Genomic DNA, 17,386 nt, shown 5'->3' on the forward strand with positions numbered 1-17,386 from the left:
GAACGGATATGCAGGCTTTTATTAGGGAAAGCATTTCCATAACCACAAAATCTCTTTTCAAACAAACAGATGTCCCAAGTATCTTCGTTAGTGATCCAAAATTAAAAAAAAATAATAACATTAAGTATACACGAACACATTTCAGCATATGAAACAAGTCTTCTGAAGTTTTTTTAAATATTGATACCTAGTTACATTATTTTCCAAATTAGAGTGCCTAACAGCATGAAAACTGTAACTGATACAGATGACCCAGGTGATACTGCTCCAAGGTAAAGAAATATATTTGATATAATATCCTTATGAATCCCATTTGATATTACACAATAAACTTCAGTGGGCAAGATATTTTTTAAAATCACAAAAACAGGCATGTTGAAAATAAGAGACATTGCATGGAAATAATTTAAAAATACTGTCAGGCATAGAGATGTAAAAACATCACTTAAATATAAGAAAATGCTATAAAGCAAAGGGTCATCAAAATAGAGAATAAGAGATATTATGAAAGAAATGAAAAATCCAGATCATGACTAGTGGCAACTATTTCTAATATTACAGCTGCTGAAATGCCACGGGGACAACGAATAGAACTATTTTCTCAGGTGGTAAAGACAAAGAACAGAGGTGGCTTTAAAAATGCAGACACAGCACTTTAACTTACCACCTTTTTCAAATAAAAGTGAGACGCCCGTGGGAGAATTTAAGTACCATTAGCAGACCCATCTTAAGACAGTTAAATGCTTTGTATTTTGGTGGGAAACTATTTCAATGGCGAAAATGACGTAGGAATCAGAAGCATATTCTGCTGAGACACTAGGAAACTGACACATTCCCGAACTGGAAAAACAAACAAACATATAAAGTCATTGACTAAATCCAATTTGTCCTAAGAGTAACTCATGCCCAGTGAAATGGCTTACCAGCTGCCACGACTCTGGGATCCTCATGAGCCTGATGTCTCCCAGCTGCACGGCTATCTGCGCTCTCATTCCACCAAAGAACATGAACTGCGGAGAGAAACCAAAAATAGTGTCTAAAGACTCCGACGTTGCTACAAGTAAGAAACGCAGAAAAATTAATCAGGTATGTTAAGTCTTACCCTTTAAATCAAAATAGTGAGTACCAAAAACGTATAAGTATGTTTGTGGTAAGATTTCAGTTGGGTCAGAGACTTGGGAGAGAGATTTAGCAACTGATTAACAAACTGGTTTTATAGGCGAACCAATTCATTCTGCCGTTTCATAGAAGAAATGGGCACCGGTACCTCTGTTGAGTGCTCCATACTCTGTGTGGAAAACGCCAATCAGTTTTGAGTAGCCAAGATTGACATGGGCATTAATCGCCTTTTTAAATGTGTCGCCCCACAGAGCTGGCCCACCTGGTTTCATCTGAAAAGTCACCAGTTCATAGACTCCTAGAGCAGGAAGAAAAATCATTATTTTACAAAAGATACTCAAGAAATTTCTCATCAGGTTAGCATGGCTCCCGCGGGAGGCTAACGCACATACACAAATCTGGAGTATCACACATACATGCGTACACATGCATGTAGACACATTTGTGAGTTCTCTGCATCATTTTTCCTCGTATTTATGTTCAGAAAGTCCTTGTCCATGTGTAAGGGCCGGTTGTTAAGTTTATCACGCAAAACCAAAAGGAAGCTATTACCCGAAATATTTTTAATCTATAAAATTTGTCAATAAAACAAATACTGAGAATTTATAATAGGATTAGGAATTTTGAGCTGCCCAAGTCTATACTTTTAGGTAAGAAATGAATAAGACAAGTATTTTCTGATCTATATTTCCTTCTTCCTTCCAATTCTGAGAGAAAATGCTTCTTTGTTTGTATAATTTCCCGATAGGATTCCACGTCTAACAGGAACAGCAACAAACAATGGACCCAAAGTGATATGAGATTTTGAGGGGGGGAAAAACACCCTAAAAAATGAAGGAGATAACTTTTATTGTCCCTAAATATCCAGGTAAACTCTTGGAAAGTATTTTACCTCTGGTAAGAAGGCTGGGGCAAGTAGACAGACAGGAACTAGGGGACAAGTAGATCTGAGAAGTAAAAGGAAAGAAGTGTAAAGTGTCTAAAGAATTACGGGCAACCTAGAGGGCGAGAACCAAGACCAATGCTGCTCTAGAAGCCACTTCTTTCATTTAGGGAGTGCCGAAGGCTGAGGGGCAGTCTAGGAGGGTAAGGATTCATATAAATCTTTTCGAATCTCTTGTGATCTGAGAGAACACCACAAAATTAGTTTATGTGTTGTTAGTTTATGCTTTTAAAAAATCTGACCTTTGTTTAAAACTAGGTTGAGGTAAATATTTCCTTAAAGTCAGCAAGAAAGTGAAATCAGCAAGATGACAAATCTTTAGTAATTATTTTCAAACTGAGAAATAAGAAAGAAGAAAAGGGTTAAAATATAGTAACAGATCTTAACAGTCTACGTTAATTCATTCCCACCAGTCAGTCTTATAAGCAAAGATATACTTAATGTTTTAAGATGAGCTACAATTTGTGTAAAAAAGTGACTAAACTATGACAAAATTTCATACCTTATCCTTCACCTACCTATACACATTTGCCCTAAATACCTAACTTCTCAACCTTTACTCCCTGCACCATGTCAATTTTTTATATTCATACCAAAACTTTAACAAGAGCTTTTCCAAACTGGGAAAACACTTCTAATGCTCATCGTTTTAATGAGAATCTCTATAATCATGATATATTCCTTCCTAACACAAAGCATTATTGTATTTTTTCCTAATAAATTATAGTTTTTATCGTTTCAAATCTTTAGTATGTTCTACATCAAAATTCAAAGTGACTAGGAGGGAAGGACTTACCTTCTTTTGGAGGCTTTTCTAATTTGCACCATGGTACCAGGTAAGTAATCTCACTCTCTTGTTTATCCATGAGAGCCAAATTTGGAATGAGAAACTGTTCTTGCCATTCCTTATCTTTGGCCAAGGCTTTCCGAACTTCAGTTCGATGAGCAAAATTATCTATGAGAAGAAAACAAGTAAGAAAAATAAAAAACTTTGTTATTTAAAATAGTCTAGACCTTTGGATTTCATTCAATTCAGCAAATATGCATCAAGGGCCACATATGAACCCTGCGTTAACTCGCTGTGTTCCCAACCCCCCCCAAATAGATGTGACATTTATCCCCAAATTTCTCATGGCCTAAAAGGGGTGTAGAAATGTAAACAGCTAATGATAATGCTGTTTACAGTGGACTTTACGGTGGACTTTATAGGCTCTACCACTTAGTAGGTAGTTGTGTCTTAGGTAAGTTGTTTCTTGCTTTGTGAAATGGGGTAATGATATAGTATTTACACCTCCAGGGTTGTCGTGAGAATGAAATGAATTAGTACATGAAAGGAGCTGAGAACAGTGTTTGGCAGCTAGTTAGTACTCAAAATGTTAACTTTTCTTATTACTTTGAGACATTTGTAGTGCCAGTTTAGGAAAAGACTATTTTCCTTTGGTGGTTGTGATGGTGACGGTGGTCGGGTGAAGGTACACCTTGAGTTAAATTTAACGTAAGTAAAATTAAGATGCAAGTTTACAGTCTTGGCCGGTGTGGCTCCGTTGGTTGGGTGTCGTCCCATGCACCAAAAAGTTGCAGGTTCAATTCCCAGTCAGGGCACATGCCCAGGTTGCGGGCTTCATCCCTGGTAGGGGGTGTGCTGGAGGCAGCCGATCAATGTGTTGCTCTCACATCAGTGTTTCTTTCTTTCCCTCTCCCTTCCTCTCTCTCTAAAAATCAATAAAAAATCTTTTAAACAAAGGAAATGTTTTCATATTAACAAATAATAATAACTCTCCCCTCCTTTTATGATCTTAACACACTTGGGCTTTTACAATTACTGCTTTAAATTTTTCTCAAATTATCTTTATAATAATCCCTTTTATAATTTTTTTCTGAGAATTAAAATCTAGTTTGCAATTTTATGATGGGAAATATAAGATGCCATTTATGGTAGCATAAGGCTTTGAGCAAGGGGTTGTTAAGAGGAATGCTGGACACTGGGCGGAATAGCCAATGAATTTTTGTTGTTGTTCTGCTTTTTAAAAGTGTGACCTGTGTGTGTAGTAATGTAAATCCAAGGACTAAGTTGCGTATGACATCTAACAGAGTGAAAGTCTCTCATACCATATTTCCAAATATGAAATACTTTATTCATTCTGCCTCCAAAGTCCACACTCCAGTATCCAACCAATTCAGAGTGAGCTGTCCGAAGATGTGCATTTTTCTTAAAATTTTCCAGAAACTCGTTCATCTTTGAAGGCTTAAGACAATAGGTACGAAATTCATAGAATGTTCCATCACACTGTCTAGGTCCTGTAGCAAAAGATGAGTACACCTAAAGAGAGATAAGGTGAATTCAAGTATTTGGGGAAAGTAGGGTTTATCACATTATGCTACAACCAAACCTGAACTTGGAAACGAGGGACACTCATTGGACTCAAAGTCCATGCTTGTACCTCTGTTGTCATCTCTCCGTTGACATTTGTTTAGAGAGATGTAAATAAAGATAACTACTCTTAAGTATGGTGAATACATAGCTACTGTTTCCTAGCAGGGGTCCACCATTAGCCACCTTTCATGAAGAGTTAATCATAAAATCATGAGGCACTGGGGTCTTAATCACTCCTTTACCCAAGAACTACAGTTAGGATTCTAATAAATTTATACGTTTTACCTTATTTAGCCGATATTATATCTTAGTTGATGCTATGTGTGTCATGGTTATGCATTTAAATGAACTTTATAAAATATGCAGGTATTTTGGCAGGCATGATAAAAATGTGTTTACTAGCAGAAATCTCTATGAATTCTGTAAAGGAAAAAGCAAAAGGTTGGAACCGTCTGAATCATTATTAGGTTTAATTACAGACGAATCTGAAGAAGGGCATTGAGGCCATCTGATTGTACCAGGTTGATGGAAATACCCCTAAGAACTATTAGTTCTTTCTGTATTAGTTACATGCTCACTATATACATTTTTGTTCTAATTCAGTGCCCCCAAGTCTGAGTGAACTTAACTTTAGGTAGGAAATGCCCTGTCAGAAATTATCCTCTGTGTATATATGTGTGTGTATACATTCACAGGTGTATGCATACATATGCACATGCCAGTTGCATTTACAAACCTATCTAATTATAGGTTTGGTTATCATGTGCCAATTTTCTGAAGCTCATTAATCAGAATTACCTATTGAAAGTTTTGGGCCCTAGCTGGTTTTGCTCAGTGGTTAGAGCATCGGCCCGTGGACTGAAGGGTCCTGGGTTCAACGTCGGCAAGGTTGGCATGTATGTTGGTTGTAGGCTCGATCCTGGGCCCCGGCTAGGGCACGTGTGGGAGGCAACCAATCGATGTCTCTCTCACACCTTGTGTGTGTTTCTCTCGCTCTCTCGCTCTCTCTCTCCCTTCCACTCTGAAAAGCAATGGAAAAAATATCCTCAGGTGAGGATTAACAGCAACAACAAAAAAATTTTGGTACAAAGTAAGTTACGGACAAATTATGCTGACTACTGAGTAGTCAAATGAAATCAGTAGACTTCTTTCTCTGACATATTTTTGGCTGAAACACACACAACTGTCTATGTATTTTATTTAATTGTGTAAAATGTTACAATTCTAATTATAGATCTGAGTTCATTCCATTCACATCTACTGGAGCTTTGTCCCTACTGCCCACTATCTAAGCTTCCGTGGGAACCAGGTGTTCCCACCAAAAACAATGGGGCAGCTACTCCTACTTTTGGATGACATGCTTTTTGTGTCATTTTAACTAAATTCTAATAAGAGAATGTTATACAAATGAACAACTGCCTAGTAGTATAGTTTAAAAAGTATTATAGATAAAATGTATCAGAAAATGGGACAGCCGGGGTATGTGTAACAATTGCTTTGTAAGCTGACTGTCGGGGAATCTGTATTTGGGAACAAATATGTGGTCAAAAGTTATGAAATTGAGGGTCCTTATGACTTTGATTAAATTTAGTTTTAAATCCTAGTTCTAAAAATCATCTCTGTCTACACCCCTCAGAGACCTAAACTCGCCCCCGACAACCAGCAGGTGCTCCGGGTAACCGCCTTCGCCTGGGTTTGGTCTCAGCTCCTGAGCCCGAAGGTGCAGCTGTCCCCTGGCTACTCCCACGAGACCAGACAGAGCGGACGCTGGAAAGTGATGCCTCGCCTCGCCTCTGGCCAGCGAGCTCCCAGCCCGACCCTGAACCCCCCGCCCCTAATGCCCGCGACGCCGCCCTGCCTCGCCTGCGGTTCCCGCGCTTGACCCTCAGCCTCCCGTCCTCCCGGACGGCGCGGTTCATAGTCACACACAGGTTCCCGCCGCTGCCGCCCGGGGCCCTGCGAGCACGCGGGGGGCAAACTCTCCGTTCGTAACAGGCACAGAGACTTTACCTTTTGTACGAGAAGCAGGGACGGGGGAAGCCCTGGGAAGGGTTAACCAGCACTGAGAGTGCTGGCGGGGGGGGGGGGGGGGGGGTCGTGGCCCGCCGCTGGGGGGCGCTCCCGAGCGACCCGAGCTCCCTCACCTGCCGGGAGCTCCCCGTTACCGCTGAGCGCGCGTCGGGCGGGCTCGGTGAGGCTCCGGGCGGAGCTGCAGGCGGCCGGTCCCGCCCCCCCCCCCCCAGCAGACGAGGGCGGCGGGAGGAGAGGCTGGGGCCCTACCGGCTCCTCAGCCCTCACCAGAAAGCCAGCCCCTAGGTGAAACCCCTCAGCGTCCCGGCCGCAGAGAAAGGAGGGAAATCTAAACGCCCAGAGGAACAACATCCCCGAAGGGATTCCCAGGCTAGGCCCGCGCCCACCAGTGAAGGCGGAACCGCGAAAGTCTATTTTGCACATCCCTCACCTGAGGTTAAACGCGTTTATCGCTGTACAGGGTAGGCTCACGGTCGTGCGTACATGAAACACAAGGGCATTATTGTTAAATTGTTTTCCATGCGACCAACTGTAAACGTGCATTTGCCTCCCACTGTATCTGGTACGAAGTCCCTGACCCCGGACAGCGGGGCGCCGAGGGCAGCGCACAGCCCGCCGCGGGTCTGCGCGAGCCAGCCGGTGGACGCATGCGCGGGGATAGCCCGGCGGCCGCAACGCGGGTCCGCGCGCTTCCGGCGGAGCCCCTCCCCCTCCCCCCCCCGGGGGAAAGGCTGGCGGCGCGTCCCCGCAGCCGGTACCTGAGGCAGCCGCGTCGGCGCGGCCAGGGCCCTAGTCAGGCCGCTTCGGAGAACAAGCATGGCGCGACCTGGAGCGCTGACAACGGCGGCCGGCGGGCGTTCTCTACCAGATTCCTCTTCCGAGGGCTTCGAGGATTCGAAAGGGAAGCCACTGGGCAATGGGCAGGCGCAGGCCCGGGGCGGGGCTCGGCGGGTTTAGCTCCGCCCCCCGCCGTCGGGGGCGTGGCCGGACAGCCCAGTCGGCCCGGTGTCTGCGGCGGGCGCTATGCCAGGCGCCGGCGGTGTCGCCACGCGCCGAGGGGCTCCCGGGGTGTTTCCTCAGACCCTCTAGCCCCAGACGTGAGAGGTGAGGCGGGATTAGCAGAATGCCGAGGTCGTCCCGTGCCACCCTCTGGCCCCGTCACCTCGTCCGCGCGCAGTTGCTCGCAGTTCCTAGACGTCCTGGTGTGGAAGGAGGCGTGTCCCGGCGAGGAGGGACGGGCGCGGGCCCGAGGCGGGCGTCGCCTTTCACGGCGGTGCAGGTTATTCCCGGTTTTTATCCGATACGGTGCACATGAGGTCGAAGACCGGGGAGCCTTCGTTTTCATTATTAAATGCACCCTTCCTATCGCCCCTCCACCATGACCTTCTCAGGCTCCTAATAGTATTTCCCAGGAGCTCGGGGGACTGGGGACACCGAACTAGATGTGAAAAAGTCAAGGTTAGTCATAGTTTGAAATAAAATCGTTTTTTAAGCCTTGAAAGCAAAACTGCAGCTCTCTGATGGTCCTCCCTATCTATCCCTTGTCGTTGGTGCCCAGAGTTAACTGCTTTCAAGATTTCAGCTGTTTCTCCTAAGGCTTGTTTCCTACCCCCCCCCCCTTAAATTATAGGCATTTTCTGGTATTTCTTGATATTTTCAGATAGAGATGTATCTATCGCTTGGAAAATGAGAATTTAGGTCTCTTCCCTACCACTCCCTCCCAAGTACACCTCTTTTCCCATATCTGATAATGCTTACATTAAGGATAGTTAATTACATTAATTTACATTACAGTAGTGTTCACATTTTTCTTATTAATTACATGATTACACACAATACATAATTTAGCACAAAATCCCGATAGTTACCGCACACATGGAAGTAACACGGCTTACTCTATTAAGACTGGTGAATTAGCACATGGCCATCACCTGTGGCTGTGGTGGTTGTGCCTTGTGCAGACTTTTGAGTCATCTGTTCTGAGGAAGGGGGACTTTTTAAAATTAGTAACAATCAGAGGGGGTAATTCAGTTTTTCCCTTCGATGGGCATCAATTTCTAGCCAAGCAAGACAAAACAAAGCATCATGTCTGCCCAGACGGGATCTTTAAATTTATTTTCTTAGACAAAAATGGAATTGATAATTCGTTCACGCGTTCAACCCATATTTTTAAATACCTCCTATGCTTGTGGCACTTTTCCAGAAACTATGGTACGGAGGTAAACAAAAGACAAAGTCTCTGTCCTCTTGGAACCAACAGGTTGGGAGAAACAGATGAGCAAATGAAGAGAATATATCAGGGAATAATGAATGCTACGAGGAAAAACAAAGTGCTGTGGGATATGGAGAAGGTGCTGGAGGGAGGGAGCAGAGACTGCTAACCATTTTCCAGTGCCCATCGGTCCCTTCCTTTTAAAAAATTAGTAATAGATCCGAAGCAGCTAGATGCATTCATGTGACTAAGTCCTGGCCAGTGGGATGTGTTAGTGTATCTACGACCTGCTGTGACTGATCTAAAGCAGTGTTGGTCTGTTTCCCTCTGCCCCTCTCTTATTTCTGCCTGCTGGGATGTGGATGCAATGGCTTGAATTCTTGAGTTATGAAGTAGAAGCCACATGCTGAACTGGCAGAACAGCAAGAGAGAAGCAGCCTAAGTTCTGACGCCGTGGAACACCATAGTAGGAGCCTTGGACTGCCCATCTCTGGGTGTCTTCTACATGAGAAATCATCTAGTTTTTAAAGCCACTGCTGTGTGCCTTAGACCTATAATCTTAATCAATAGGAGGGTGACTATTTATTTTTCTCCCTCTTTTTTTTGCTTTGTTTTCCTTATACCTTTCATTAATTAATCACCAAACTTTTTGCCAAAAGAATACCTCGGTTGTGCCGGTTCACTCCCCACCCCGGGTCATCGCGCATGCAAGAGGCAACCAGTTGATGTGACTCTCTCACATCGATGTCTCTCTTTCCCCTCCCCCCTCGTCCTCCCTTCTACTCTCTGTGAAAAGCAATGGAGGGGAGGGGAAAGAATACATTTCTTCTCAATATGATTAAATCTATTTATCAGCTTATCTGTTTCATCCAGAGTTATCTTTTGGGAGTCCTTTGTTCTCTTGCTTGTGTGGTCTAGTTACTCACTGACCTGAGGAATCTGATTTGCCATGTGTTGGACCTTCTATTTCTAGGATTTTGGGTTTTTTTTGTTTGTTTGTTTGTTTTTTTACTTCTAATTTTAGGAGAGGCTACAAGGAAATTAGAGTTTTGAGACTCGCATCTCTAGAAATGTTTTATTCTGCCAACTCTCTAGATTCATATTTTGGGTGGGATAGAAGTCTACATTGGAAATAATTTTTCCTCATGTTTTTAAAGGCAATTCTCCATTTTCTTATAGCTTCTAGTTAGACATTTATGCCATTCTCCATCCTATTCTTAGTATGTGACTTGTTTCTCTCCCTCCCTTTGGAAACTTTCATGTTTTTCTCTTTGTTCCTGTGTTCTGAAATTTCACAATAATGTCTCTTGGAGTATTTTTTCTTTCATCCCTTGTTCCTCACTCAGTGTACCCTCTTAATTTGGACACTTTTCAATCCTGAAAATTTTATTGTTTTTCTTGGATTTTTTTTCTTGTCAATTGGAACTTCTGTTATTCAAACACTGTGCCTCCACTTGATCTTCTATTTTCTTTCCTCTACTATTTTACACTTGTACTTTTTTGGCCTGGGTTTATTTGGGTAATGTACAATTTTATCTTCTGACTCATCTATTGAATTTTAAACTTCTACTTTCACAATATTTATTTCCAAGATCTCCTTTTTTATCCCTTCAGAATATTTATTTCTCACTCTTTTTAGAAATAATATCCCCTTTGTGTTTCATGGGTTCAATATTTCCATCTCTGAGGACATTAATTGTAGGTGTTTATTTTTTAATTACTGTATTAGGTCTTTTTCCTGCATTATTTGTTTATTTTATGTTTTATTATGTTATCATTTGGTCTGTTTTCTGCCTAGATGCTAGTGTTTTTCCTAAACTATTTTTAGTGTGATCCTTGGCTATTAGTTCATATTTTGAAGTGAGACAAAAAATTGATAACTCTTAGTATGGGTGGGGCTGTCAAATAGTGAGCTTCACTGTGGAGTTGTCTGACTGGGCTGCTTCATTGAGAGGAACGATCTCTGTCTGTTATCACCTGTAAGTGGTTTATCTTAGCCTAGTCAGTTACCCCAGTGAGGAAACTTTCAGGGTCCCATCTGTGAGTTCTAAGTCTTATTGCCAGTTTGCTGTAACTGAAGAGGGGAGGAGGCTGGATATCTCAGTATTTTGTAGGTAGCCATCCACTGACCCCTTCTGCTGTATCTGGTATTCATGACCGTGACTCAACTTTTTAAGACTATAGCCAATAGGACAGGCTCAACTGCTATAACAAATAAGCACCAAAATGTATAACATCTCAAACACAATTGGATTTTATTTCTTATTCCTTAAGAATCTAAAATACGTTTTCCTCACTGGCCAGCTGCTCTTTTGTACTTGGTGAATGAAGGGCCAGGTTTCTTCTACCCTGTGGCTTTGCTGTCCTGGAGCCCCATCATCAACAGCATCTAGCCAGCACAAAGGCAGAATTTTCAAGATGAAAATGTTTAATAGATGGTGAAGATTAGAATTCATAACTGCAACTTAGAGAGGAAAAATGTTGGTAAGTGCTGCTAGGTGTCTAAGACGATCTCATATTCCCTTTCTCACCGGTTTTAATTATCCTCAGAACTCTGTGAGTTAAGCTTTGTCTTCAAGCCAGAAAGGTGAAGGTATGAGAGAGGATTTTCTCAGGTTCACTGTTGCTGAGTGGCACATCCAGGGTTTAAAGCCAGATTGTAAGACCAGTTCCGTGTCCCATTTGTTTTTAAAACATGTGTGATCTTTTAGGTAATTTTAGATTTGTGGTGGAAAATGGCCTCTAAACAGCATTTAAAAAGAAATATTTTTCTGTGAGGGAAAAAAAAATATCCCTAAACTGCCTTGAAGATACCTAGAGTAAGGCTTTTGAAAATTATTGTGTATATCCTAATTTTCTGACAGCTGATCCAAAGGACAGGTAGTCCAAAGCTAGATAAATCTGGATTATTAAAATAAGATAATGTGGTGCCATAGAGCAACGGGGTAGTTATTTTAGATTGGGTGGACTGAGGTTGCCTGTCTAAGGAGGTAACAGGAAACATGTATCGTAGGTACAAAAGTGTAAATAATATATATCTGTACACTTTTAAGAAGAAGAAAGTGAATGCCTGTGCCCCTGCTACCACACTTAAGGAAAATATTGTCAGTAACTTAGAAACCCAGTACATGTCCCTTTCTGGTCACATTCCACTCCCTACAGTATCCTCCCTGACCTCCCTCAAGTAACCATGATCCCAAATTTATGTTAATCATTCCATTCATTTTTTAAAAAATTTAACAATATTTGTATATAATTGTAAACAATATATTGTTTTGGTTTGCCTATTTTAGAACTTTCTATAAGTGGAATCAGACTATTATTCTGTCACTTGCTTCTTAGCTTTGACATGAAGTTTTTGAAAATCACCTATTTTGATGTAGTTGCAGTAATTAATACATTTCTCTGCTGCATGCAGTTTTATTTTTTGGAGGTATCTTTATTTGTCCATTGGACTATTATAGACAAAGATACTTTTAATTTTTTAATATGTATTTTTTGTTTTCTTGAACCTTTTTTGTGCCATAAAACCCTTTTGAAATTTTGTGAGCCTGTGGAACCCTAATAGTTTTGTATGATTAGCAAATACATAGGGTTACAAAGAAAACAGATTGTATTGAGCTAGAATCATCAAAATATACAAGTAAGTTCTTTACCAAGAAATAGATACGATTCTTTATCAAGGTACTAAATAACAACATCTATCGTGGATTTAACAGCTATCATAATTTTAGATATTTGCAATGACTCTAAATGGTATTTGACAATATCTATGTTATTTATTGGCCACAAAGTCCCAGGTCCTGTTAATAATATTGTGATTTCTTGCTTATATTTCATATTCAAAGGAGATGCTTATTTTCAGTTAGAAGTTGTTGACAATAAACATGTAGCCTTTTTTTCTGCCCAAGTTTCCAGACCCTTGGAGTTCTATCCATAGAATCCTTGGAGATCTGTGTACTGGAGGTTACTGAACACTGCTCTAGAGTATATAGCTAGTAATGGAATTGCTGGGTCATAAGATATGTACATATTCATCTTTACTAAATCATACCAGATTGTCTTAGAAATGTGTACCCTTAACAACAGTGGGTGAGGTTTTTCTGACCAAGTCTTTATTATTGCCTATTTGGTTTGATATGTGTGAAGATGCATTTTTAAACCTCATATAACAAATAGGTATCAGTTGAAGGGTGGAGGAAATTATATGATGTGGGCAAAGGCAACAATCCACCTAATGATGTTCCTGCTTGGTTTTGTTCATAAGTTAGGCTCCTGCAAACTTGCAGAAGGAAGCCGAAGAGTTGGATACAGTGCTGGCCCAGCTGAGTAGGGGGGGCAGTTCCTCTATCTGTAAACTCCAGAGGCTTGTATTTCGGTGATACATCCCTGGGTAATGCTTTCTTAGTGCGGTATTCTGAGGCCACTAGGTGGTGGTATAGATTAGTTTTTCCTTAATTAGGTTTTGAATTGTGCATAGGTCTATTTTTGTTGTTTTTGAGTTCCTATAGCTGAACCTCTAGTTATTTAGAGTGGAGTTAGCTTACAGTTGCTTTTTGTGTGTGATACAGGATTATGTATTGGAAACATTTTCAGTAAAGGCGAAGTACTATCATCATGTTTATGGGTTTCTTTTTTGTTATTAATACAAGTAATTGGTAATACAAAATAATTCAGTTTTCATTCATTATTCCTTAAAAAGTTTCATACTCATATAAGTGAATATCTGTGGAAGCTCCTGTTGTGTGTTGAGTGTTGAATTAAATGCCGTAGAGAAGGAAAAAAGACTGGATGCTTCTTGAGCTTGTCAGCATGTCTTGATATTTCTATATCAGCCTCTTTGCTGCCAGTCTTACTAGGATAAGTAGCAGGAAAGGTTTGTGAGCAGCCCATTATTAAGTATAGCAGAATTTATTTAACGTTTCCATCAACAAATCAAATTGTTTTCATTACTAAAACTCATGAACACATGAGTTTACTGTATGTTCATAATATCACCTTTTAGGTATCCTATGTTAACTGGTTTTCTTTATGTTTTGCATTTGAAACTAAATTTAGAGCCAGTGATGTTTTAAAACTTCTCATTAATACATGGAATTACTTCCCCAAAGAGGCTTTGCAAGTCTATTGTTTTGAATAATTCTTGTTCTTTGCAACTGGAATTGGGGAGAAATGTTATAGGAGAAATATTTCTGGACCTGTGCTATTTTACATTTTTATTACTAAATATGGCTGGTTTCTTTCCTAGGTATAAGTTGTGACACCTTTTAGCTTTAAATACTGGTGCATTTAGTTTGTAACATTTTTTCTTGAGTTCCTCTAGAAACTCAAGAAGAATTTCCATTATCCAGTGATCTCCAAAGTATTTCTCTTCACCTCCACAAGTTGTCCCAGATACCCGCAGGCTGAGTTATCAATTCACTTTTCATTTGTCTAGGTTTCCTTGGCCATCATTGATTGCTTTTGCAGCATTTTTATACTTTGTTGTTTTACTTATTCTCAGTATTGTAATGAGGATCAGGGTGTTAATATAAGGGGCTTGTAGACTGTCTCCAAACACAGTGGGCCTTTGGTCTCTTTTGCCCTTTGTTAGGTCCTTCAGGATATCACCTAGTATTTTCCCAAACACACTTCATGATTTAAGTTCAGGTGTCCCTCTATGTCTTATGAAGGTTGACAGACACATAGTTTATGGGAAATCAGCACTACTCAGATTAAAATTTCCTCTGAAAAACATTCTAAATTTATGTCTCAAGATAGCATAATGGTACTCTGAGAAGTAGGCTCCATATTCAAGATAGTTTTCTTCTTATATAAAGACACTGGATATTAAAAAACATAGTTCCCAATTTCCTCACTCCCTTAGAGTCGTCTGAAGCTCAGCACAAAACAAAAACTGAAAATAGTTAGTGAAAAGTCATAACTTTACACAGTGCCTTAGAAGAAATCCTATTTCATAGTATTTTTCATTGCATATTAATTGGTCATGAGCCTGTACGTTTTTTGGAATGAGGCGTGTTGATAGATTCATGTCACTAGAGTCATTTTTATGATTACTTCTTTAAAGAGTTAGGCCCTCATTTGAAATGTTGAGCTTTTTTTCATTCCTATTTAGCTGCCCTCTGATTTTTAAGAGGTTTTAATAAATATTTACTTAAAGTTCTCAAATCATATATCCCATTCACACTGCTCTTTCTCTCCAAATATGAATGACACCTATTTCACAGACAGGACAACGGCAGGTTCTAATATGCCTGATACCGTGTAGGAGCAGCCATGGGTATTACGTCTTCCACTTAGTCCTTTCTTACTCTCTTTCATTGACTTTGTGAAGCTGATATTCCCGTTTCACAGATTAAAACAAAAACGATGAATACGAAGCTCAAAGAAGTGAAGCAACTGCTAAAGGGTAACAGAATGAATAGTTAGAGCTTGGTTATCTTAATTTCTCTCCTGTAATCCAGTGTTTGAGTACAGCAGAACTTAGTCTTTCCCATATTGCTTTTTAACTGCTCCTACATTTTTATTTTATAAAGAGTGCTTGAGTGAATAACTTTGTCCATATCTCCTTGGGCATACATCTGCAAATGGAACTAATGAATCTACTTCACAGTTTTTGTAGGATTGACTTACACTCCCACTGGCAGTGACTGGCATTTCCTCTTTCTCTATATTCTTGACAGTTCTACCAAGAGTTTAATATTTGTGTATCTTCTGGCTGAGAAATCTCAGGGGTTTGATGTACAGTTCTCTGATTTCATGTATATTTAACATTTAAAAAATAATTTTATAGGCCATTCTGTTTTCCTTGTCTTTGAGGTCCCTGTTGATATCTGTTGCCCAGTTTTCTGTTATGTTGTTCATATTTTCTTATTAATTCGATTGATTTAAAAAATATTCTGGAAACATACTTTTCAGCTGTATTTGTTACTGATATAGTTTTCCATTTGTGCTGTTATTTAAACCTTCTTAATGATGCATTTTTGCCATAGAGATGTTTCAAAATTCAAATGAAGAACTTATATGCATACGTGCATAACCCATGGGCACAGACCATAGTGTGGTGAAGGCTTAGGGGAGGGGAGTGCAGGGGGGAGGGGATCAATGGGGGAAAAAGGGGACATTTATAATGCTTTCAGCAATAAAGATAAATTAAAAGATTAAAAAAATGTCCTTTTTTGGGGGGTCTCATTTAAGATATAATCTTTCTATCACTGCATATAAAGACATTCTCCTATATTTTATTCTAGATGTTTTACAGTTATAATTTTGGCATTTAGGTATTTGATCTGCATAAAATTTATTTTGGTCACAGAGTAAGGTGGAAGTTTAATTTGATCTTTTTTTTTCTATTTTAGTAGTCCATTATCAAAGTTCAGTTTATTAAATACTTCATCCATTCCCCAGTGATTTACACTTCCATCTTATATCAAATACCATTTATTTAGGATATAAACATTCACATATGCCCAGGCTATTTCTGACTTCTCTACTTTATTTCATTGATGTATTCATCTTTACCTGCACCAGTACTATGCGATCTGTTAATTATTGTATTTTTCTCACTCATCTTGACATTTTTTACAGTAAATATGCAGTTCTTATTCTCATATTTTCTTGGCTATTTTGGTCTTTACTATTCAATTTGAAAATAATTTTGTAAACTTCCATAATTAAAAAACAATTCCAATTTTATCTTGATTGAAATTACATTAAATTTATGGAACCATTTGGGATGAATTCACATATTTATTCTTGATTTTCGTAACATGAACAAAATGTAGCTCCTCAAAGTGTGGGAGGTTTTCTTTTATGCACTTTACTGAAGATTTATACTGTCCTTCAGAAATTTCTTATGCAGCTTTTGTATTTATTTGTGAGAATTTTATACTTTTGTTAGTGGTGAGAGATGTTTTTTAAAGTGCATTTTCTGATTAGTTATAACTGCTGCAAAAAATACTGTTGAATTTTGTGTATTGATTTTGTATTTAGCAGCCTTGCTAGAGCCTCTTAGTAATTTAAATTTTACAATTTTCTTATAGACATTTTTCTCATTTTCCATGTAGACAACCTTATTTTCAGGCAGTGATGACAATGTTGTTTCTCCCTTTCCATTCTTTACATCCCTCCTTCCCTTCCTCTCTCTCTCTTTTATTTGCTCCTCAGTCACCTAGTAGTGCATATATGCTATCTTTCATAAGGCTTTGACATTTAAACCTTTTGATGGGGAGCATATAGCGTATTGTCAGCAGTCCTTTTTATCACTAATACCAGTAGAGTTTACTATATTGAGTAACGTCTCAGGCTCCATTTTTAAATAATCTTATGCATTACAGCATACATATTAACACTTATAGTCTGTAATCACCTGATTCATTATTATAATACCATCACCCGTGAATGTATTCTGTCTTTAACCTATAATGCCTCACATTTATTTATTTATTTTTAATTTTTTTTTATTGTTCAAGATATTACAGATGTCCCCTTTTTACCCCATTCACCCCTTCCACCCCACACTCACTCCCCTCCCCAGGCCTTTACCACACTATTGTCTGTGTCCATGGGTTATGTATAATGCCTCACATTTATAATTATTATTTGCCCTACATCTGGTATGAGAATATAAATAGCATCCTAATTGTTTCTTCTTACCATATTTGTCCTGGAAAGGGATAGAAGCGAGAAGCTACAGTGATATTTATGT

General features: G+C 39.6%; 2 protein-coding genes across 5 annotated transcripts in view; one reads left to right on the forward strand and one right to left on the reverse strand.

The window, feature by feature from the left end:
• Window positions 1–7,673, reverse strand: NIPSNAP3A (nipsnap homolog 3A). Of its 4 annotated transcripts, none has more exons than XM_081150542.1 (6): window positions 7,226–7,673; window positions 4,172–4,382; window positions 2,859–3,017; window positions 1,268–1,417; window positions 924–1,010; window positions 1–840 (listed from the first exon to the last, which is right to left on the reverse strand). In XM_081150542.1, exons 1-6 carry the CDS (start codon window positions 7,283–7,285, stop codon window positions 764–766), a joined length of 744 nt encoding a protein of 247 aa, XP_081006668.1. In that variant the 5' UTR covers window positions 7,286–7,673; the 3' UTR covers window positions 1–763. The 4 variants fall into 4 exon arrangements, with proteins under 4 accessions (XP_081006668.1, XP_081006670.1, XP_081006671.1 ...); XM_081150544.1 differs by lacking the exon at window positions 7,226–7,673 and adding an exon at window positions 6,898–7,096; XM_081150545.1 differs by lacking the exon at window positions 7,226–7,673 and adding an exon at window positions 5,235–5,368.
• OR13C9 (olfactory receptor family 13 subfamily C member 9) overlaps window positions 7,487–17,386 on the forward strand; it is a 20,612-nt gene continuing 10,712 nt past the window's right edge. The window contains exon 1 of the mRNA XM_081150541.1: window positions 7,487–7,571. The gene's annotated coding sequence lies outside the window, so the exon portion shown is untranslated. The remainder of the gene's footprint in view (window positions 7,572–17,386) is intronic.

This window comes from Miniopterus schreibersii (genome assembly GCF_964146895.1).
Source record: "Miniopterus schreibersii genome assembly, chromosome: 11".
In the NCBI taxonomy this organism is placed as follows: Eukaryota; Metazoa; Chordata; class Mammalia; order Chiroptera; family Miniopteridae; genus Miniopterus; species Miniopterus schreibersii.

What these genes read in the sequence shown, in the direction of transcription:
- NIPSNAP3A (XM_081150542.1), bottom strand. Translation starts at nt 7,285, where the DNA reads ATGCTTGTTCTCCGAAGCGGCCTGACTAGGGCCCTGGCCGCGCCGACG. An exon ending in GTATGGAGCACTCAACAGAG is followed by an intron (nt 1,011 to 1,267) that starts GTACCGGTGCCC and finishes TTCTCTCCGCAG; the next exon opens with TTCATGTTCTTTGGTGGAAT. An exon ending in TCCCAGAGTCGTGGCAGCTG is followed by an intron (nt 841 to 923) that starts GTAAGCCATTTC and finishes TTGTTTTTCCAG; the next exon opens with TTCGGGAATGTGTCAGTTTC.